Here is a 24,940-nt window from a genome sequence, read left to right as displayed (position 1 = left end):
TTTCACATCCGTGTTGATTAAACATTATTTAATTTATTCCATTATCCGTCATGGTTTTTCATTACTTCCTTGACCCCAACGAGCTGGGTCATGACAATTGTGATAACCAAGTTTATTTCCATACTGTAGAGTAATCAAGGCAAAGCAATTGCAGTTCCATGGAGACGAGCAGGAGGCAACCCCTCCACCAGAAAAGTTACACAGTGCACCTTTAAAGGCCCTGCTGATTTTATTTGAGCAAAATATGTCTTGTCCCAATACAGATATATTGTGCAGCTCTTGAGGTCAAAATAAGACAGCAACGCTTTATTAAAAAGCATTTTATTCTCCAATAATCAGGAAGTGCACATTAGCATGCCAGCTGTTGTTAGCTGTACCGTCATGGCAAACTCTCTGGTGTCTTACAGTTGAAAGAAAATTGAATAAATAAATTGGATTTACATTTTTAAGACAATTAAGATCAAGCAAGGTGTATTTAAAGGTGCACTATGTAACTTTTTGGTTGAGGGTCCGTCTCGTCGCTTGTTTCTATAAATATGTCATTGCTTTGCTTAAAATGTTCCACAGTATGACATTAAACAGCTTTACCTTACATTTATTCAATTACAGATGGTTTTAAAGCTCAAAAATACCTAGAAAAACAAGTTGTTTTTCTGTCTGTGAGTGGGGTTGCCTCTCCACAGATCTGACCTGTAACTTGTGCTGGTTTGGTCTCCAGTAGGACAGAAAGGTTTAATACTATCTCCATGGAGACAAGCATTTGACAGCTCCTCCACCAGAAAAGTTACACCATGCACCTTTAAGTACAAAACATTTACTGTCTTGTTAAGATAGATAAACTTTTTAGTGTATCAGCTATCAGCCTTACATTTTCAGCACACACCAATATTTTGTTTTGGTCAACGCTGTCTAAAAATACACAAAGTTTTATTTTAACACAGAGAATTGCACAAAATGTGACCACACAGCTCTTTTATAGGTTTATAGGACTTGTAAAAAAAAAAAAAAAAATTATATAATTCAAAATCGACCCAGAATATTGGCCGAAAAATATCAGTCAAAGCATATCATCCATTTGTTTCTTTGGTCATCCATTGGTTTCTTTGGATTAGACTGCCATGCAAAAAAAAAAAAAAAAGCATATTGGTCCAATTCTCTTTAGTATATATCCCTATATCATATACTGAGAATACATTAGGTGATTTCAATTTTATTCATTTTTATTCATTCATATATTATAATCTCATATTGAATTTACGTATATTTTTATTTGCCACTTTTGGACACACTCTGTATCGCTGTGATCCATTCTTTTCGTTCATCGCTTGTTGCTGCTTGTAAATAGTAATGCGTCTCTTCTGATGTTATGATTTCAAATAGGTTCCCCTCTACATCATACTTCTTAGCTGAAAAACACCACAAAAACATCATTATAAAATTCTATGCATAATGGATGTGTTATATAACGTATGGCCTACCATCGGGGACGTAATCCACTGCTGTAATCACACAAGAGCGCAGGTGAATGGAGCCCAGGGGTTCATCTTCCTCCTACATAAAACATAAAGAATTTCAATAGCCTTTCCCATCACACTCCAAATGTATTTAGTCAGAACAATAAGTACCTTTGTGGGATCATAGTAATGGAGATAGGCTGGGTCGTCACGGAGAATGAATTTACGCACTTTCCAGTTCTTTACTCTGTGTCCCTATGACAAAAGAGATAGAGATTATGGAATTATAAACTATATTATAAAGGTCCAGTATTACACAAAATTGAGTTGCGATTTGTTTTGTTCACACATGTTTGAGTAATCCTGCATTATTACATTGTGCTTTGTTTCACCTTATGATGTCATGTAGTGGTGATTTTCAAGTTAATGGATACCTTTTACCATGTTCAGTAGAGACTAGCAATTCCAGGGCTGAAATGATCCAAAATGATTCTAGTGAAGGTGTATGGAGTTCAGAAACACAGTGGAGCTCTTCCTGTATTACCACCATGGTATCGCAAAGTTATAACATACAGTAAGTCAGAAAATAGTGTAATATGAGCCAGGAAAGCATGTTACACAGACAGAGGCGGCGCTACCATTAGGCAACAGTAGGTGACTGGCTGGGGCCCCTGAACCTGGAGGGACCCCCAACCAATTTCCCTCAGTGCCACTAATGGCCGAGGCCTCCGAGCAATTTGATTTTCTCTCAGTATGACATTAAATGAGAGTAGTTTACTTAAAAAAAAACTCAAACAAACAAAAAAACTGCATCAAAATAGTATTTGAATGTCAAATCTATTTTAACTAACTCAAAGCTTTCCCCCTTTCACGTTAGAATGGACTAGTCCGCTTGGCTCTGATTTGAACATAATCATAGCATAATCATAATCATATGTAATGGATGTAAACAAAAATGTAATTGTACTAGTAAAAAATAAAACTACTTTCAGCTCTTGTTATCTAGTAGACTTCCTAGCTAATAAGACAACTTTCCAATTCACTCTAATTCAAATAAAGATTTGCGTGCCACATGAACAATGGGGAAAAACAGACAATAAAACAACAACAAAACAGTGCATTATAGTGAGGGCCCCAATCTCAAGTTCGCCTAGGGCCCCCAAATTGCTAACTCCACCACTGTACACAGACACTATTATTGTATGTGGTGGACAAATGATCACATTTAGATACCATAACTCTATATGTATTCTTTTGTATCTTTTTGAATCTTAAAGTTAAATGTGATTAAAAAGGGTTTCTTAATTATAAGTGAACCATGTTTGTCTCAATTAAAGGAATTTCATAAACTTGATCTAACTTGACATCATATAATTGTAATGTTATTATTTGGGTGTTTTTGTTTCCAAGACAATCGTCCAATCAGAAAGCAGAATGAACTTCACATGAGTGTCTCATTTGGGTTGCCAGTTATAATGCTGAAATCCAGTTTAAACCTAAAATGCCTCTTTTTGATCTGAGTGGTCACTATACCCAGAGCATGCAGCCAGCCTTAAAATCCTTACATTTTTTTATTCTCATTGCGGTTTATTTTGCACAATCATAAGCAATGCATTTTCCTTCATTAATATTAGTTTCTATGACCAGAAATAAAAACGAAGAAGTACTTACATTTTTGTTGTGTCATTCTGACTGTGGTTTATTTTGCACAAGTCATAAACAATAAACTTTTGCACCATTGTTATCATCATTATTATCAGTTTCTACGACCATAAATGAAAACCAAAATCCTTACTTTTTCTTATTACTGTTTACTTTGTATGTTCATAAACGATAAACAGTAGTACTTTTTTCATCACTGTTATTAGTTTGTATGACCCTAAACAAACACAAAAATCTTTACATTTTACATTCTCATTATTGTTACGTACATATCCTTTTTGTTTTGTTTTTTTTTTTTTTCTGGGTTAACTTCCTTTAAAATAGCTTGCATATTATAACATCTTTAATAACAACATTAAATTTAAATAGCATTTTTCAGCACCCTGATTTACATTGCTTTATTTATCCAGCTGCCCAGATGCATATCAGCAGAAATGTGGTTTACAGCCTCTCAGACACATAGTTACCGCAATACTTCTTATTTAACGGTATTTAAGTATACAATTTTGTTTTATTAAAGTTTAGTAAAAATGTTCTCCCCGGAAGCTGTATTAGGTTATGAATTTCCCAGTGTACCAAGACTCAATTTAACTTGTCAATTTCCATTATCATAATACAATCGACTTATTCATTCATATTAATATATTCTGGAACTGCAAACCCCAAAATATGATAAGTGCTTTCAGTATTCAGACTAAAGTTCCCCATTTTGCATGCATTACCGTAACTGAGCAAAATGCAAAATGTATGTGCACAAGGCTAAACTTTATGCATTTTTATTCTCTATATTGATACTTTGCGCCTGGTGTGGGGGTGTGATGCTAACTGCAAGCACTACTCAAGTTAGACTAGACAATTTTCAGTTAGTCCCTGTCCCACCTTTTTGTTGAAAATCACCTAAACAGGACCATAAATGCTTGTATTGCTCACAGGTAGCTGAAAACGTGCTATTTGAATCCTTTTTTGTTCTTATTTTTATTTATTTATTTTTATTTTTTTGAATTTTCAGACTTAAAGGTGTACCGTGTAACTTTTCTGGAGAGGGTCTGCAGTCTGTTTGCTTCCATGGAGACGTTAATGTTTTGGTTTAAATTGTCCACAGTATGGGTATTAAAGGGACAGTCTGTAATTTTGGACATAGGACCTCATTTCTTAGTTAGCTAGAGTGTCGGAGACGTGTGGAGACACTTTTTAAACTATTCCATCCAGTCCTTGTATTTGCAGAGGTCACTGGTGCTAGGCTAGTGCATGTCAATGGCCATAGTTAGCCTGCTACTAAAAACAGTCTTACCCACCCCCCAAAACACCCGAAGCAAATCTGTTATTACACCAGACTATCGATGTGAATGTCTGTGTTGAGAGAATAATGTTGAGGGATTATTTTCTCAGCACAAGCGGAATTTTACTTTGCCCATAAGATTGGTGCTAGGTGATATCAGTCCGCCACTGCCAAGCTTTATATCAGGAAGTACAAATCGCTGCTGCTGCTCAGACATAAATACTTCAAATGCAAAGTTAGTTTTATTTCAAACATTATTCTATCAACAGACATTTACATTGACAGTCTGGCATTATAATTGTTTTGTGGAGTGGGTAAGACTGTTTTTAATGGCAGGCTAACTATGGCCATTGACATGCGCTAGCCTAGCACCAGCGACCTCTGCAAATACAAGGACTGGATGGAATATTTTTAAAAGTGTCTCCACACGTCTCCAACACTCTGACTCACTAGAAAATGAGGTCCTATGTCCAAAATTTCAGACTGTCCCTTTAAACCAGGGATCTCCAACCTGTAGCTCGGGAGCTACCAATAGCTCTCCACCCCCTTACGAGTAGCTCGCCAAGGGATATCTGAATCATACGTATTGTGCTGAATAACTAAAATCTGATGTAATGCAATGCCTATTATCATTGTAAATGTGTAATTTTTATGTCTATCATTGTACACTAATAAATGGATCATAACTATGTAAATGGTATAGGCATCACACTGTACCCATCTAAAGGCTCTTATATTTATTTCTGGCGGCCACTAATATGAGTAGCTCTCTAGCATTTTTGTTTTGTAAAGGTCGCTCACCAGAGGAAAAGGTTGGAGACCTCTGCTTTAAACTAATCTGTCCAACTACTGTGGAGTTTTCTAGGCACATCTCCATGGAGACAGGCAAGTGACAGACCCTCCACCGCACAAGATACACAGTGCACCTTTGAAACATTTTGACAGTGTTTGCTAATGTGTGCCATCATGGTGACTAGTGAACATTCCCCCCAACAAAAATAAGTACAAAAAATACACGTAGAACACCTCCAGCATGATGTCACTGCAAAGTAAATAAGAGACATGCAGTGCTGTGTGACTTTATGGGCCTGTATCCTAGAATAACTCACCTGTTTGAGTAGACACCCTTGTTTGATGATGTTTCCTCTGAACTCCTCCTTCACCAGTATGTCTTCATCACTGGAGTAGCCCTCACAGAAGAAGCCACTGTCCGCCTGTCAACACACGCTTTCTATCAGATCACAGATGACAGCCAAATGATGATTCCTACTGGTGTAAAGGGGAAAGAGAGGGTGATTTTGTGAACAGATCTGAGGTGCTATTTGTAAATGTCAAGATTGTGAGTTTTTGTGCCTACACCAAATACGTAAAGGGGACATGTTAAAGTTAAAAACAACCTTTATAAGCATTAAAGGTCCTATATTACACAAAATTGATGCCTGTGAGTTTTAAGACATGTTGTAATGTTGTTACCTCATCAAAAACATACCTGGAGTTGCGTTTTGTTTCATCCACACATGTTTGAGTAAATCTTTATTGTAGTAAGTCTGGATATATCTCCAAAGCTCAGAATGCTCTGTTCTACTTTGTGATGTCATGAAGTGGTAGTTTTCAAGTTAACAACTACAACTACTTTTAGTTCAGTAGACAATTCCAGGGCAGAAATCATCCAAATGATTCTAGTGAAAGTGTTTGGAGTTTAAAAGCACAGTGAAGCACTTCCTGAATTACCAGATGACATCACAAGGTGGAAAAATTGTGTAATATGGGCCCTTTAAATCATGTTAGAACAAAACTTCCTCATCATTCATTCATGTGCATGTTTGAGGTTTAAGAAAAGCCACTGTATTGACATGTAATTTAAAAAAAAAAGGTCATATACAGTTGATTTCAGTTCTGCAGTTTTAAACAGGAAGTCAATGCTCCAGTTTCTGTTAAGCTGTTTTAAATCAATATTGGTCCAATCTGCTGAGTCCAGTTTTGTTCAGAGATACGAGATAAGACTTTCTTTATAGTTTTTGTCCTGTTTTAGTCTGGGTCTAGTCCTGGTTTAGTCCTAGTTTAATTCTGCTGTAGTGTGTTTTACATCAGTACTCACAAAGTAGTATAGCGCCTCCGTCTGATCGAGCAGCACAGACCTCTCTGCGCAATGGGCCCCATCCTTGGACGTGTCTCCTGCCGGCTGGAGGAAGCCCTCGGTGAGCAGACCTGTCGCCAGCATCAGGGCTTCAGGTCTGTTCCTCGCCTTTTCTTTGGAGATGAGCCAGTCCACCACAGTCGCACCTGTTCAGAGTGCAGAGTATAGAAGTTACGCACTGACATAATTTTACTGATCAAAATCATACCTGGAGTTGTGATTTGTTTGATTCACACATTTAACACACAGATCCTGCATATTTAGGGTGTGTTCTTCTCTGAAACTGAAAACATTCGGTTCCACTTTCATGATGTGGGAATATAAGTTCTCCACTTTATTTTTAAACTCCATACACCTTCACTGGAATCATTTGGATAATGAAACATGAAGCAAAACACAACTCCAGTTATGTTTTTGAAGGAGTAACAGCATTATGAAGGCTTAAAGCTCACAAGAATCAGTTTTTTTAGGAACTTTAATCACACACAGACTCAGAAGCATCTTATTTAAGGAGAGAAAGGCTGATATGGAGTAAGAAAGCTTTCAGAAATATTTGTGTACATAGGATAGAAAACAGTGCATATTTGGGTGTAGTTGAGCATAAAATAAATATTTGCAAACTGTCTAATGAGTCCAGTCATACATAAAACATGTTGTGTGTAAAGTTACAACATCAAGAGTTATAATCACGAAATGAAAATGAACGACTACGCTTTCTTCAGTACGAATACAAATTCACACAAGCGACTTTTCTGGTTTCTTAGTTCAGTCCGTATGCGGCACAAAAGTCCAGCATCTAGATCGATGTTTCTTCTTCTAAATAAATAATGCTTGTGAAGTGATGATGTATTTTTGACAGTAAAGTTGCATCTGTGAATTCGTATTCATACTGAAGAAAGCTTAATTGTAAATTTTCATTTTGTGATGGTAATTTTTTATGTCATAACTTTTCAATTTGTATTCTGACGGATGAAATACACATTATACATTTTATGTACAACTGGAATCATTTGAGAGTTTACAAGTATTTATTTTATGCTCAACTACAGCCAAATAGCACAGAATTCTACCTTCTGCACATGAATATTTCTGATAGCTTTCTTACTCCATAGGTTGTGTTCACCATGACAACCACCAGGAAAAGCCTGTGTGTATCTGTGTGTGGGGTCAGTCTGTGGAATGGGTTGGGAGAAAACCTGAAGCAGTGCCCAAATATTCACAGCTTCAAAAGGAATTATAAAGAATTTTTGCTTTTGTGGTATAAGGGTGTGCGACAGCACTGGGTGATCTAGAAAAAAAGAAAAGTATATATATATATATATATATATATATATATATATATATATATATATATATATATATATATATATATATATATATATATATATATATATATATATATATATATATATATATATATATATATATATATATATATATATATATATATATGTATATATATATATATATATATATATATATATATATGTATAATCAGTGTGTGGTGTATGTATATGTGTATGTATGTATATGTGTATGTACAAATATATATATGTATGTGTGTATGTATGTGTATGCATAATATGTAATTTATTTTGCTATATGTAAATATTTGTTAAGTTCGGTGATCAATGTACAGAAGTAAACACATAATTTTTAAAACTATGTCATGAATAGGGGTGGGTTAAGATAATAATAATAACATTTTTCTTCTTCCCACTCCTTTTCGAGAAATGTGCTTTTCTGTTGTTTACAATGTATATGTAGTATACACGATTATTGTTTCTCGCTTGGCACAAACTCGAAATAAAAATGAATCAATCAATCAAAACTTTGTCTGATGCCAAAATCTGAATCAGTGTGAATCAAATGTGCGTGTAGCCTGCAATGTCTGCTACTGTTAACTTGTTTTCTTTGACTGTTACTTGATTCTTGTTTTAGATGTCATGGTACAAACTAAATATTTGAGGTATAGACTTTTATATTTGTTATTAAACTATAGCAGCTCACATTTTTTGACCATTACAGCAGAAAATGTCATTACTTCCCATTGACACTCACTCAAAATTCTGAAAGTTGTGATGTCATATATAGTACAATAACAGTTGTGTAAAAGTATTATGTGTACACAGCTGGAGAGGTATTGTTAGTAGTAGTGAGCAGTACCAGTGAAACAGTGGTTGTACACTTTGTTGTCCTGTTCTAGCCTCATCTCCTTAATGCCGTCGTCCTGGTCCTTCATCACAGCGTACAGCTGACTGTGGAGGAAAGGCAGAGAATAAGAAAGTAAATTAATAAAATTCTTCAGAAAGCTGGAAATATTCTTGTATATAAGCAGCTGTTTTCTGTCCGCATCTAAATTTAAAGGTTTCATTGTCAGGATAATCAGGAAGTGCGCTGCAGATTTTACTGGCACTTTGCCCAGTTTTAAAAGCTGTGAAATGCTTTTATAAACTCAACATAGAGAATAATTAGAATGCTCAGAATGCATAATGTAAGTGAGAAATAGGTTTGGATCACTACAAACTGTTTCAAATAAATAAAGTTTGTTTTTTGTTTTTGTTTTGTTTTTTTAAAGACCATAAAAATCAGGTACAATGTCTTTAGAATTTGTGTTTTCTTTAATTGAAAATAAAGTTGTCTGCCAACACCATTTACAGTTATATTATGTGTTAAATTTTAGACTGCATTTTTAAGAAAGCACCAATGTTAAAACAAGCTGAAGTTCACTGTAGAACTATACATATAATTATGCCTTTTTGACATCAGTTTCTTGCTATTTTTGCTACTTATTTTTATTATTACCATTTATACTGTATGTTTGCTTTGATGTGTGAGCTACTGTGTCCAAATAATTTCCCTTGTGGATCAATAAACTCTGTCTAAATCTGAGTCTAAAATGTATTTGCTATGTGCTATTTGTTTTCCTGTTTTTATGCTGCTGATAGTCTGGACAGTAGTGTTTTGTTTCTGTGTAATTTTTGGACTGAAATGACAAATACATTCTGACTGTGATTCTGATTCTGATTTTGATTCTGAACAAAACAAATAACAGTACTCTAAGTGTAATCTAGTAACAGGAACTAACAGACTGCCATTGTGTTTGTGTAGCCTTCGTGCCACATTGTGCTCGAATAGTGAAGTTGTGAGCAGCTTTATTTGACTAGATTTTATGTGAAATTCCCATTCATGTTTAGACTTGTATGAGTTATTGTGCAAACTGAATTTGTTCCGCTCTACAAATTGCTTTGTTCTGGGCTGTTCCATAAATGTGGTCATGAGCGTCCAGGGTGCAGGTGCTCAATTAAAAAAAAAAAAAAAAAACAGGGGCATTTATCAGGCACTTTATTAAGAGTCAAAAATGTTAAATTTATCTGTTATACGAGTTATGTGACCTGGAGTTATGTTTTTTTTTTTCATTTCCACACGTTTAACGCATAAACCCGTAATACAGGAAGTGCTCCTCTGTGTTTTTAAACTCCACACACTTCACTTGAATATTTTTTTTGATAATTACATTGCCAATCTCTACTAAACAAAAGTTAAAATGTACCTGTTAATATGAAAAATACTCATTCATCAACAAAAAACTTGGATTGCAGTAATTGTGACAATGTATGTATGTATGCAAGCTGTACTCGTGATTATCAAGAACTTCAGAACTCATGAATGTACAGTCAGTGTGATTAAGCTGCAGTTCAATTTTTAAAAAGTTGATCACAAAAAGTAAATAAATAAAATAAAAAATGCTCATTGATCCTCCTTACATCACAGGGTAGAACAGAGCATTTTGAGCTTTGGAGATAAATCATAATAAAGTTTGTCAAGTCAAGTAAAACGTGTGAATGAAACAAAACACAACTCAAGCTGTGTTTTTGATGTGGTAACACAATTCTAGCGTGGCTAAACACTCACAAGAGTCAATGTTGCACAGTATAGGATCTTTAAAGGTGCATCGTGTAACTTTTCTGGTGGCGAGCCTGTCAAATGCTTTTCCCCATGGAGATGTTATTGCTTTGTCTGGTATGTTTTCACAGTATGGTACCTTTCTATCTTCATGGAGACCAAACCGGACCAAGTTACAGGCCAGATCTGTGGAGAGGCGACCCCACTCACAGTCAGAATGCTTGTTTTTCTAGGTATTTAAGAGCTATAAAACCACCTGTAATTGAATAAATGTGAGGTAAAGCTGTTTAATGTCATACTGTGGAACATTCCAAACAGAGCAGTAACATACCCATGGAAAAAAAGCAAGTGACCAACGTCCAACCCCAAAAAGTTACATACTGCAACTGCAACTGCAACTTTATTTATAACGCACTTTAAAAACAACACAGGCTGACCAAAGGGCTACAGAACATAATTAATCAATAAAAACAATAAAAACTATAGAACAACAACACATAAAATGTCAACATCTCAAACTGTGTCAAAAGCCAAAGAGAAGAAGTGTGTTTTAAGATGAAATTTAAAAACAGGCACAGAAGTGGTCTGTCTAATGTGCAAAGGCAGCTCATTCCACAGTTTTGGTGCAGTCTTTGGCACACTCAGGAGGAGCTGAGAGACCGTGCAGGGGTGGAAGGACGGAGGAGCTCAGAGAGGTACAGCAGGGTGGTACCATTAAAACACTTAAAAACAATTACAAGCAGTTTAAAATGGATCCTAAAGTGCATGGGCAGCCGGTGAAGGGAAGATAAAATGAGGGTGGTGTGCTCATGTTTTCGAGTGCGAGTTAAAAGACGCGCAGCCGCATTTTGGACGAGCTACAGTTGGGAAATGGACTGACTCACCCCAACATAAAGTGCGTTACAGTAATCCAGCCGGGTGTTCACAAAGGCGTGGATCACTGTTTTAAAGTGCTGATGTGCCAGAAGATACATATTATACTATTTTGTTTAACTTGTATTTGAATTGAGTCCTTTTCACATGTTATTCCTTTCTTTATTTCACTACAGTATTACCCTGTGCGTACCTGAGGTTGACGGTCTCGGGCAGGCGGATGGATTTGCGGGTGGACTTACGGGCGAACTTCTTGCCCGCCTCCAGACACCTCAGCACCCTCTTCAGGTCCTTCACCCACGCCTCCCTCTCCTCCACATGGGACGCCTGGAAGAAGTGGTCCTGTTTCTTCTCCGTGGTGACCTTAAACACCACCTGCAAATACACATGTGTTTTTTTAGATGATAAAATGGTGAATCTTTATCTACAACTAATGTATTTATCCAACTGAAGTAAAGTGCTTTGATTAATTGGTGTAAAGTGCAGACTTCTAAACAGCTACTGACCCTGACGAACTTGGAACAAACAGAGTGATTAAACCTAGGTGTTACGTAACAAAACATAAAAATCCATTAGTAGATTTCTGTCCTTTTCATTTGGCACAGAGACAGTCTGTTTAATGAAAAAGTTTGAACAGTTTGAAAAGTTTGGACACACATTTTCATTTATGTTTCTTCTTTTCTTATGTGATTTTTACATTGTAGAACTGACTGAAGGCGTCAAAACTATGAAAGGGCGCATATGGAGTATAGCAAACAAACAAACAAAAATAAGCTCAGAATAACTCCAAACTTGTTTTAGATTTGAGATTTTGAAAAAGCCGCTCTTTGATTTGAACGCTAATTTTGCACTTCATTACAATTATATACAAATATAGCTATATCCTGGATAAAAAACAGTCTTTTTTATTGTATACAACTCATTATTAATCTCCTACATAACCGAGTGTATTGAGATTTGGGGCAATACATATAAGACTAACACAAATCCAATCTTTACATTGCAAAAAAAAAAGGCAATAAGAGCAATCATGTTATCAACTTAAAATGAATCAGCCAATACATTATTTATAAACCTTCAAACTCTGAAATTTTACGATTTAGTCAACCTTTACACTTTAAAAATCATGTTCAAAGTAAACAACAGTGTCTTGTCAAAATCATTACAGAATATGTTCAAAATCCGAAATAGCTGATGTGAGCCACGTTTATCAAAAAGAAAACCAGAACAAACATTATGAAATTTTGTATATTTGTTAAAGGGTGGACTTCTGGAACAACTGTACAGAAAACCTAAAATTGTGCACCACTCTCTTCTATTTAATAAATAAGTTTAAATATTTAACTCTGGGCAGATACATGAATTATGATTCTTAGTTTGTGCTCTAGTACTTTGTTGTACTGTTACTGATTAGTTTGTTTCCTCTTGCTGTATTTATGAAGATGAAGTGGGGTCAAGAAGACGCTCTGACAAAGGAATAAAGGGTAGGCGTAATAAGCTCAAGCTTCAGCCTACACCTTTTCGGTCTGTGTATGTAAAATATGACTAGCTGTGAAATAATGTCAGAATATACCCGTGACCGAAATAAGTCTATCAGTCAATCACAAATATTACTGAGAGAAGGCCAAGGGGTTGCAGCATTGTCAGCAAAGAAAAGGGTGGCTACTTTGAGGATTTGAATATAAAATAGAGTTATTTTTACTGTTTTGTCTTTGCTACATAATTCCATCTTTTTAATATATTTGATGTCTTCTGTATTTGTATAATAGTTAAAAAGTACATTAAAAAAAATGTGTGAACTTTTGACTGGAAAATATATTTACAAAGTTCTGCCAGATCTTCTTATCTTTGTATTACAAAAGTTTTATTTCCTTAAAAAAAGCATTGCAGGTTCTTACTCATTTATATATATTTTTAAATTCTGATTATGAAACTTGGGCGTCGCCAAAGCAAAGATGGCTCTGCATGGAAAAGTACATTTATCTTACTCATTAAAAGTGCACTGTGTAACTTTTTGGTTGGGAGTTTGTCACCTGCTTGTTGTATTTTTTTTTCAATTACAAGTGGTTTTAAAGCTCAAAAATACTTAGAAAAACAGGTACTCTGATGGTGAGCAGGGTTGCCTCTCCACAGATCTGACCTGTAACTGGGTCTGGTTTGGTCTCCATGAGGATAGAAAGGCTGAATATCATATTGTGAAATATTCCAGACAAAGCAATAACATCTCCATGGAGAAAAACATTTGACAAACCCTCCACCAGAAAAGTTACACAGTGCACCATCAGTACAACATTTCCATCATGACCACAGTGTAATAGTGGACAGATACTGAGTGTGAAATCATATCAGGTCTAACTCACTGTTCTTTTGTTGTAGTCCTGGCAGGGGCTGGTCAGCGTGGCTCCCTTCAGTGGGATCATTCCTTTTGGAGACTGGTCTGTTTTCTTCTTGTAAAACTCAATGCCATCTTCGGACAGGATCACCCACACCACCTTCCAAGTGTTCAACAGAGTGCCCTGGAAAACAATTGCACACTTGTAGTCTTGGTTTATTGTTTTGGTTTATATGATCTTTCAATCAATGTGTATTTTATTTGAAAGGACTGATATTAGGCTATTTTCTGATCTACAGTGTTATAATGCTGTTTCCTCCTTAAATGCAGACCTGGAGTTGTGTTTAGTTTCATTCACACATGTTTAACTCAGAAACTCTGCCTATTTAGGCTAAGTTCTTTCTTCAAATGAAAAACACACAGAAAATTCTTTGTTCCACCTTTCCATGTCATGTAGCAATACAGGAAGTGCTCCACTGTGTTTTTACACTCCATACACCTTCACTAGAACCATTTGGATTATTTCAGTGCTGGAACTGCCATTTTGCTAAACTAAAGGTAAAAGGTAAAAGATTAGTCAGGCTGGCTCCACTTAGAGCCTCCACTCAGTTTTATTTCTCTCCAATGACTAGATCAGGAATCAGAATAGACTAGACCAGGGGTGTCAAACTCAAATTCACAGAGGCCAAAATTAAAAACTGGGACTAAGTCGTGGGCCAAACTAAATATTTATTGAAGAATTTCAACAACATCTGCATGTTTTCTCTTCTTTCGAGATATGTCACTTTAAATCTTTTCTTATTAAAAAAAAATGTTTAATAATAGTTTTGCTTAAACATTGAATCCAGAACAAGCATAATATAAAATAAAAACAACATTTTAAATAATTGATGTCTCTGTAGCCTATCTGTAGCTGGCAGGCAGCTCTAATACATATTTGATATGATCTTGCAGGTCAAATATAATATCTGGGCCTGAGTTTGACATGTCTGCACTAGACGGTTTGCAAGAACCTCAGAAGTTGTAGACAGAGCACCAGCCAATCAGCAAAGAGCTGTGAAGCCATGACTTCAAACTCAAACGTCTGTCTGAGGCCCTTTTGTGGTGCAGCACAACAGTAAACAAAGTGATTGAGATGGATGTAAATGAATGATACATTCTGTGTTGGCAACGATTCCTGAGATCGAGGATTTTAAACAGGAACAAAGAGAATGTTTGGTGAATTTTATCAAGAGGAAAGACGTTATTGCTCTTCTTCCTACGGGATTTGGCGCATTACATACGTAGCAGTGATTGATTAAATAATAAAAAGTACCTGCCTACCATCAGGCAAATGAATCCTAATGAGGTCAGACAGTTTGCACAAAGTGAAACTGGATGATGAATCAGGCTGGCAAAAGGTAGCTGTTAACTTGAAAACCACATTACATCGGAGGATGGAACTTAACAGACTAATAATAAAGGATTACCTAAACCTGTAAGTGAAACAAATCACAACTGCGGGTATGTTTCTGATGAGGGAACAACATTCTAACATGACTTACAGCCCATGATGTTTATTCATGCTGTAGGATTGTGTAACTTTTCAGATGCTGGTGGGGGGTGACCACTACCTGCTTGTTTCCATGGAGATGTTATTGCTTTGTCTGGAATATTCCGCAATCTTGCATTTACTTACTTAGTTTTAGGTGTTTTTATTACCAAACATAATATGTGGGTTGCCTCTCCATGCACCTACCTGTAACTTAGTCTAATTGTCTCCATGGAGATAAATAAGTTAAATGCCATACTGCGAAACATTCAAGGCAAAGCAATAAGATCTCCATAGAGGTGATGGAACTTTCACTAAAAAGTTACACAGTGAACTTACACCAGTTATATTTGACCTGCGTTGTACCCTCAAATAAAATGAAGAAATGAAACAAAATGCCATTAGATGAAAATGCAGAAGTGAAACAAAAAAAAACTCTTTCAATAAATGAGATATTTATCAGAAACTCCATGACAAAATAGAAACGTCACTGTAATATTTTCCCATGCCCTTTCTAAATGGTTATCTTATCTTTATCTTATCTTATATTACCAAACACTAACTTATAAAATGTATAGAGGGTAAACAAGTCCACACATTTGGAAATACACCTATAGAGCTTTTACAAACAGCTAATAACGTAACATGTCAAACTGGAATAACTTTTTGGTTAGGAGTCTGTGAACACGCCTGAAATGTTCCACAGTATGATATTAAACTATTTCTATCATCATGGAGACCAAATTATAGGTCAGATCTCTGGAGAGGCAACCCCACTGACAGTCAGAACGCCTATTTTTCTAGGTATTTTTGAGCTATAAAACCACCTGTAATTGAATAAATGTAAAGTAGAGCTGTTTAATGTCACAATGTGGAACATTCCAGGCAGAGAAATGGGATATCGATAGAAACAAGCAGGTGAAGGACCGCAACCCCCATAATGTATCTTTACGCATACATTTTCTCATATTGCAAAACTAGTACTAAATAAATTCATAAATACTGACATATATACATATATACAGTACCAATTAAAAGTTTTTCGAACACCATACTTTTTCTTGTTTTTTTACTGTTTACTGTTGACCAAAACATATTCTGAACTTTTGATTCATGAAAGTGTCCACCTTTAGCCGATATAACAACTGAACAGACTCGTGGCATTTTTTTTTTTTTTTTTTTACAATAGAAATTAAATATTCTTCAGAAAGTTCTTCCCAAGTCTGTTGCAGAAGTTTTCATAAATGTGTTTGTAGGTTGTTTGGTTTTCACTCTTCTGTCCAGCTCATCCCAAATCAACTCTGCTGTGTTTTTAAACTCCATACATTCTTCACTAGAATTCAGTGGTGTAGTGAGGATTTTTTAAGTGGGGGTACGTGGTTCGTGACTTAACCAGGACTGAACCAGGATTAAACCAGGACTAAACCAGGTCTAAACCAGGTCTAAACCGGGTCTAAACCGGGTCTAAACCAGGTCTAAACCAGGTCTAAACTAGACCTAAACCAGGTCTAAACTAGACCTAAACCAGGTCTAAACCAGGTCTAAACCAGGTCTAAACCAGGTCTAAACCAGGACTACACCAGTACTATACCAGGCTTAAACCAGGTTTCCATAAATGTGTGGCATTTGTAGGTTTCTTGGCTTTCACTTTTCTGTCCAGTTCATGCCAAACCAGCTCGATTTTATTATCTTTTCCTGAGGTATTTTTGGCAGAGCTTGGACTTGTGTTTTGGTATTTTTTATCTTTTTTTTAACCTCTGGCTGTTCAGTTCTTACCTCTGTACCATTCCAAGCTCTTCACTGGACTCACATGACTTGAATTGCAGTAAATAACTGGAAAAAATTCTAAAACTTTTGACCGGTAGTGCCAATAAATAAACAAATAAATAAATAAATACATAAATGAAATAATCACAACCTTTTTGTGACCTATTTCTGCCACAGTGCAAAATCAGGAAGCTGTTTGTACAACACTGGAAATAAAATGTTGCTTAGGTCTGTGTGTCATTAGGAACTATCTTCCTGAGTTTAAGACTTTAACTGTAACACTGTACAACAACTACATTTAAACTACAGATTCACCGACAGTACAGGCTGTGGTGAATACAGACTCGGCATACTGATACTGCTTATAGTACTACAACTTCTAATAGCTCTACCCACGCAAATACTACAAAGTTACTGCTATTACTTGTATTTATCTTGCTGCATATTCCCATCCAAGTATTGTCTTTGTCATTAAACTCAATGCATAAAGTTAAGTAATATTAGCACTAATTAATTTACATAGTTTATAATTTGTAACTTAGACTACTTTGACTTTTTGCATGACTATTCCTCAATTATTTCTTGCAATCTTTTACCTATCTACATTTTTAAGACCGTGTAAGGGACTAGGTTATATTGAAATAGGTTTAACAATTTATATAAATAAAATTAGAAGTTTGAAAATATTACTGAAATTCCTCTATGTTATTTCTTGCAGTATTTTCTAACCCCATCAGCCTTACCTTCTTGACCAGGTAGCCCTCTCGGATCTGCTCAGGCTCTGCCATGTCTTCACCTTTACTCTACCGCAAGCTTGTGTGGTTTTGTCTTTATGCTCACATGTGGACTTGGGCTGCCTGTCATTCACACCCTCCCACACACTCATAGGAAGTACTTCGACACTACTGCGAGGGGGGGGGGCAGTACTCCTCAGCCTGCTTCCTGTTCTGTTGTGTTGTGATAGGGCGGACGCAGTACACACCCAGGAAAAGAGTTTATACTGAAATGAATATTTAGATGCATTTTTACTACTACTGTTTTAGAAGCATGTTGGTATGACACACTACCAGCATCATTGAAAGTGGAACAGAGAAACAGTAAAATTTATTTAAGTAAGTAAAAAGTAACTCCATAAATAAGTAGTAACACTTAAAGATATAAATATATAAACAATATTATGCTATTATCTGATCTATGTTATAATATTTCCTCATTACAAACATTTGGAGTTGTGTTTTGTTTCATTCACACACACGTTTTAACACACAAAACCTGCATTACCCTATTTTGGCAGTGTTCTTCTCTCAAACAGAAAACACTCTGTTCCACCTTGTGATGTCATGTGGTAATACAGGAAGTGCTCCCCTGTGTTTTTAAACTCCATACACCTTCACTAAAACCCAGTGGTGTAGTGGAGATTTTTTTAAGTGGGGGTATGCATTTCATGAATGAACCTGGACTGAACCTGTACTGAATCAGGACTAAATCAGGACTGAATCAGGTCTAAACCAGGACTAACCCAGGTTTAAACCACGTCTAAATCAAGACTAAACCAGGACTAAACCAGGACTAATCTTGAATTTGAGAAAGAGAGAACCCCGAGCCCACAGAGCAGGGTGTCCACAAAGCGTGATCCAGTCCTGGTTCCATCCTGGTTCCGTCCTGGTTCCGTCCTGGTTCCGTCCTGGTTCAGTCCTGGTGTTTAGTCCTGGTTCAGTCCTGGTGTAGTCCTGGTTTAGTCCTGGTTCAGTCCTGGTTTAGTCCTGGTTCAGTCCTGGTGTAGTCCTGGTTTAGTCCTGGTTCAGTCCTGGTTCAGTCCTGGTGTAGTCCTGGTTTAGTCCTGGTCAGTCCTGGTTTAGTCCTGGTCCTGTAGTCCTGGTTTTAGTCCTGGTTCAGTCCTGGTTCAGTCCTGGTGTAGTCCTGGTTCAGTCCTGGTTTAGTCCTGGTCCTGGTTCAGTCCTGGTTTAGTCCTGGTTCAGTCCTGGTGTAGTCCTGGTTTAGTCCTGGTTCAGTCCTGGTTCAGTCGTGGTCCCTCATGTCTCAGGTCACTATAGGACAGTAGTGCAGATATCATGAGCCTATGCAGGTTGTTTTCACCATTGCCAATCGCTCTGGTTTGACATTTAAGTTGTAGCTATTTTATATTTGTTATTTTTTTTATATCTCACGTTGGGAGAAGAAGGTGGACAGCTAACCCCCGTGTACCATGCTCACTACACCCCGCTAGAATCATGTGGATGATTTCAGAACTGGAACAGCAAATCTCTACTGAACTAAAGGTAAAAGGTAGCACTTAACTTGAAAACTTCCACTTCATGACATCATAAGGTCGAACAGAGCAAATTGAGCTTTGGACTTTACTCAAACATGTATGAATGAAACAAAACACCAATCCTTAATAGCAATACGAACATTAGATAGCAATTTTAACATGGATAAAATAAATTAAAGCTAAATGAGATGCAGTCAACCAAGAGCCTTTCTAAATAATTCTACCTCATCTATTTATACTTCACTTTCACAGCTTCCTAGTCTGCTACTACTGTACTGTATTTTAGATTTAGGCTTAGACTTAGACAAGCTTTATTGATCCACAAGGGAAATTATTTGGACACACTAGCTCTGACATAATAACAAAGACTAAAAAATATAAATGGTAATAATACATTCTAAATAAGTAGCAAAAATGGCAAGACTGGTGTCAAATAAGGCATAATGATATCAATGTATATGTACAAGTAAAATAATTAAGAAATGATTCAGGTATTTCATTACTTGATTACAATTATTTCTTCTTTATGAGTTACTCTGCCATTTTAACAATGTGTAATTTTCAAAGGGCATGTTCTGTTGACCTAACTAAACTTTGGCTCAGATATCTGTCAGACTTTAAGCTATTTGTGAACAAAACTTCCTCTTTTGGTCATTACCCAATAAGGGCTACATATATTGCAGACAAAGTTGTGTGATTGTGGTCCAGAAGTTTACTTTTAGAATCTTACTTTTTAATTTCCCAACCTTTAATGATTCACTGACTATGATTAAATTGGAAAGTTACACAAGCAGATCGGAACACTTTGGAGTGATGGAAAACAATGCAACTTGGGTTTTTTACTTGCAAATATAATTGTTAGTTTTTGTTTTCATGGTTTTGTGGGTTAAAATTCACATTCACTTCAAATTTACTTTTCACACTTTGTGGTTTTACAAAAGTGTGAAGAGTCCCCCGCTTTAAAAGGAAGTCAGATGTGTCAGCATCTGTGTACACCAGTTTAACGACTTTTTCTTTAAAGGTTAAAATTTATTTCCATGAAGATAAGAAAGTAGAGTTCAGGTCAGTAAGAATACTAGGTATAGGTCAGATCTGTGAAGAGGCGACCCAGCTCACAGGAAGAATGTATGTTTTTCAAGGTGCAATTTTAATGCCTGTAACTGAAATAACACTAGACACATACTGTAAGTTTAATGTCAACCAATAAGCAAAGCAAAACATCTCCATGGAGACAATCAGATAACAGACCCTCACTAGAAAAGTTACATGATGAAACTTTAAAGGGTCCATATTATGCTATTTTCTCATCTATGTTATAATGTTTCTTCATTAAAAACATACCAGGAGTTGTGTTTTGTTTCATTCACACATGTTTAACAGACAATTTCTGCATTTTTATTCTGAGTTCTTCTCTTAAACAGAAAACGCTTCTGCCTTGTGATCTCATGTGGCAATACAGGAAGAGCTCCACTGTGTTTTTAAACTCCATACACCATTCACAGTCAGTTGGAGAATTTCACCCCAGAATTGTCCATTTCTACTGAACTAAAGGTAAAAAGTAGCTTGAAAAGTAAACTTGAAAATTACCACTTCGCGACATCATAAGGTGGAACAGAGCAATTTGAGCTTTGGAGATACAGACAGACAAATAATAAAGGATTACTCAAACAAAATGTAACTCCAGGTAACAACATCATAACATGGCTAAAAGCTTATAAGAGTTCATTTTGAATCATATAGGGCCTTTAAAGTGAGGCCAAACCAAACATTTAAATCTAATATGTGATTTCTTATTTTGTTATTTAGTTAAAAATTTTGAGTAAATAGACATAGACTCCATGTGGGTGGCCTATTTCATTATGACACCCTTGGCTGTGTTCAGTATAAAGTTTTTACCATAGAGGTCATCATGACATCTCAACAATATGACTCACTCACATGATTTCATTTAGCGTGTTATAAAGAACTCTTCACCTGACTAATGTAGGTGGGTACACTTATGCTTAAAAGTCATATATTAAGCAAAAATGACTCTTGCAAGCTTTTAACTGTGATATAATGTTGTGACCTCCTCAGAAACATACATGGTGCTGTGTTTTGTTTCATTCTCACATGTTTGAGTATGGCTGTTTTGTTAGTCTGTGTACATGTCCAAAGCTACCTTTTAACTTTAGTTCAGTAGAGATTCCAGGGCTGAAATGATCTAAATGATTGTAGTGAAGGTGTGTGGAGTTTAAAAAACAGTGGAGCACTTCCTCTATTACCACATGATATCACAGGGTAGAACAGTGTTTTCTAGTTAAGAGAAGAAAACAGTCGAAATATGCAGGGTTTGTGAGTTAAAGATGTATAAATGAAACAAAACACAACTCCAGGTACTGTATGTTTGTGATGAGGAAACAATATTATAATATAAACCAGAAAATAGAGTAATATGGGCCCTTTATATATATAATCTGATAAACATTATTATATAGCTGTACACAGTGTTGGAAAGCAACTCAATACATGCACCGGAAATGCATATTCTGAATACAAATTTTGAGTAATTGAATTCCACTATAATTACTTTTTCATTTGGTGGTAGTCTATGTTGCGTTTTTACACTAAAATTTAAGTACAATGTGATGTAAAAGTATTCTAAGTATTTAAAATAAAGTACTCTGATTGGCCTACACATTAGTCATATTTGTTTACATATTTCCTGTCAGGTTGAGATAGAGGAAAATAAAATTATATTAAATCTGCAGATAAAAGTTTCTAAATTCTTTTAGTTTGTCCCATCATAGTGTTGCTGATTTTGTTCTTAAAATGTAATACAGATTAACCCAATGGAAAAGTTTTGCATAAAAAGATCTTTTATCCCAGGGGTAATCAAACTAAGGCCCACGTGGAGACTCCGGCCCTCCACGCCCCTTTGACCGGCCCCCCAAACCCTTGAATTGGCCCTATGAAGCAATCCTTAAAACTTGTCATGGCCTTTTTTTTTTTATTAATTTCTGGCAAATAATAACACATCTGCAGTTTGTATTTTTTTGATTTTTTTCAATTAGAAACGATTACATGAAGTATTTATTTTTATATTTAAATAATTATATGACGTATTTACATTTGCTGCCGAATTTTCATCACCTGACAAGTTCAAGATCAAACAGTGACAGTCAACGCACGCGCAGAGTTCTGTAGTGCAGTAAAGGACAGCAAAATGGTGAGTGTTAAAGTACAAAAAGTTGACAGAGAGTCAGCCGATTATTTTTTTTGTTCAGTCTAAGGACCATGCAGTTTTGTCTGACATGTAAAGAAAGTGTTGCGGTGTTCAAAGAATATAATCTGCGTCGTCAGGCTCATACAATTCTGTTATACGGCCGACTTGATCCCGGCCCCACATCACAGTCAAGAGAGGTAATGTGGCCCCCAGAGAAAAAAGTTTGGTGACCCCTGTTTTACACTAACACTATCAGAAAGGAATAAATGTTATAATTTTTGTGGGGAAAAAACGATACACATAAATCATTCAATGACTTCACAGCATATATTTAGTCCTTATTTCTTATTTATATTGCACACATGTTATATTAGGAAATGTGAGAGGGATGACTCATAGCTATAACTGTAAAAGTCCTTGTGATGTCCCTAATTCTCCTCTAGAGGGCCCCGTAAACTCATTTACAATCCAATAACATACGACCTCTGCTGCTCACCATCTCAGACAAGAGCCAAAGGAATTCAGTGTAATGTGGATCTGCTTCCTGACAGAAATAAAGCAAATATAGATATTCTAGAGGGAAAGACAAACCCATTTCAAAGCTTAGTTCATATGCAATTAAGTGAAAAACGCATTACACAGTGAGCCCGGGTTGCCATTGCCTTGTCCTCTATCTGCACACACATATCTGCACACACATATCTGCACATAGAGGACACATACAAGTCTTTCTCATTCTCAGTGTGGACAGCGTGTTCTCCAGCAGAGGCACTTATTCATGATTGGCTGCAGATTCTGGGGTTTAGATTCAGACCAGAGAGAGTCCTTTTAGGTTTAAACCAACTGGATTTCAGCATTAAATGAAATTATCAAATGAATATAAAGTCAAAATCTTATATACATTTCCTTTAAAGTCATAAAAATAATAATAATAATAATAAATCAGCAGTGACAGAAAGCTATTGGTATCCATATAATGAAGGATGCTTACAGTTCTTACTGTTTTTAATGAAGGATTTTAAATATTTTCTAACTATGTGTATGCCTGATATTTTTCTTTTTTATCTAAACATTACTTCCCTACAAAGCAAAAGACCTAAACTCACCAGAGTGTGAAACTGAGAAAAATGAATTCAAAGTTTCTGTTTTGTCCAGACCAAACCAGAGTATAATAGGTAGAGCTCCCAAAATTTGACACCTAGTTGCTATAATGAAGAAATATTTGTAAGCAAAAAAATATCTGCTCAAAATTGATCTTTGACCCTTATTTGGCAGTTCCTGTACTCTGCCTTTTTATCATGAGCCAAAAATACGGAGTCTTGTAAAAGCAAAAGGCAGTAACTGACATGATCATTATTTGTTTCACCAGACTTCCAGCCATTATAAGAACACCTCACCAAGGTCGAGTCATCATGGTGTTAGTCTGAAATTATACAGAAGACCTGTGGATTCCCATTTTAGTGCTGATCAGGTACACAGTTAAACAGTTTGACAGACAAGTGACTTTGCAGTATAGTATATACAATATGAATAAATACACAAAATACTTTCACATTAAAGATAATTTAAGTATAACTGAATACAAAAGTATATTTATTGAATGTGTTAAGACCCTGTGCCAAGGCTGCAATAAAAATAAGGAGGCGAGAGATTGGATTTTAAAATAAAATATATTTATTAAATTAAATCACAAACCAAACATACACTGTTATTGCCTTTTGCCTTTGCACGACTCCTTAGTTTTGGCACATGATACAAAGGCAGAGTACAGGAACTGCCAAATAAGGGTCAATGGTCAATTTTAAGCTCAATATTTTTCATAAAGGAGGTCTCAATTACCCCCAAAATGACATGAACTAATTTTTGACCAAACATGATGTTACAGTGTTTTGCCTTTGTAGTGTAGAATACTATAACTACTCAAATTCTGGTTTGTAGATTAAAAAGTCAGATATGTCAAAAATACACTGCACAACAATAATGTAATAACATGTTTTTGATGAGGAAATTAAATTATTATAATCTAGATCAGAAAACATCTTAATATGAACAATTTAAAATGAAGACAATATGAACTTTTTTAGACTGCAAAACAATTCCAAGTAGCCCAGCCTCTTCTCCACTCACAATCCAATCAGAAGTTATATACCCTTAAACCCTTTGTGATTTCCCCCATGTGAAAAGTGACCCTTTGCAGATGATCTCATTCATATAAAGCGTCTATGTCAGGACGTCCTTTATGAGGGGTGCCATAACAGTGACGGGGGTAAGTGCTCTTAACATTTGTGTGTACGGACTGAAGCATGCCCAGTCCGTGTCATGAATAAACAGCAATGTCGTGGAGGGAACACATTTACAGAAGCATCCCGGGGGATTTATATTAAGTGTCAACATCACAGCGGCTGACGTATGGAAAGCAAAGAGGGACACACAGAAGGACACTTGGGAATTGCTCTTATTCTAATCAAGGGCCCTTCATCGCCGACTAGGACACTCTTTCACGCTGTAGTGCCATTTGCGTA

At 36.0% G+C, this 24,940-nt stretch overlaps 1 protein-coding gene across 1 annotated transcript; it reads right to left on the bottom strand.

Moving 5' to 3' along the window:
* Window positions 1-305: 305 nt before the first annotated feature.
* Window positions 306-17,844, bottom strand: plek (pleckstrin). Its single transcript, XM_020921410.2, has 9 exons — window positions 17,685-17,844; window positions 13,672-13,827; window positions 11,505-11,686; window positions 8,699-8,790; window positions 6,494-6,678; window positions 5,505-5,609; window positions 1,626-1,709; window positions 1,479-1,551; window positions 306-1,406 (listed from the first exon to the last, which is right to left on the bottom strand). Exons 1-9 carry the CDS (start codon window positions 17,727-17,729, stop codon window positions 1,267-1,269), a joined length of 1,062 nt encoding a protein of 353 aa, XP_020777069.1. The 5' UTR covers window positions 17,730-17,844; the 3' UTR covers window positions 306-1,266.
* Between the last annotated feature and the right edge of the window lie 7,096 nt (window positions 17,845-24,940).

Source organism: Boleophthalmus pectinirostris, unplaced genomic scaffold (assembly GCF_026225935.1).
Source record: "Boleophthalmus pectinirostris isolate CB_2022bp ecotype Guang Dong unplaced genomic scaffold, ASM2622593v1 HiC_scaffold_5, whole genome shotgun sequence".
NCBI lineage: Eukaryota > Metazoa > Chordata > Actinopteri > Gobiiformes > Gobiidae > Boleophthalmus > Boleophthalmus pectinirostris.
This window is presented reverse-complemented; position numbering and strand designations above follow the sequence as displayed.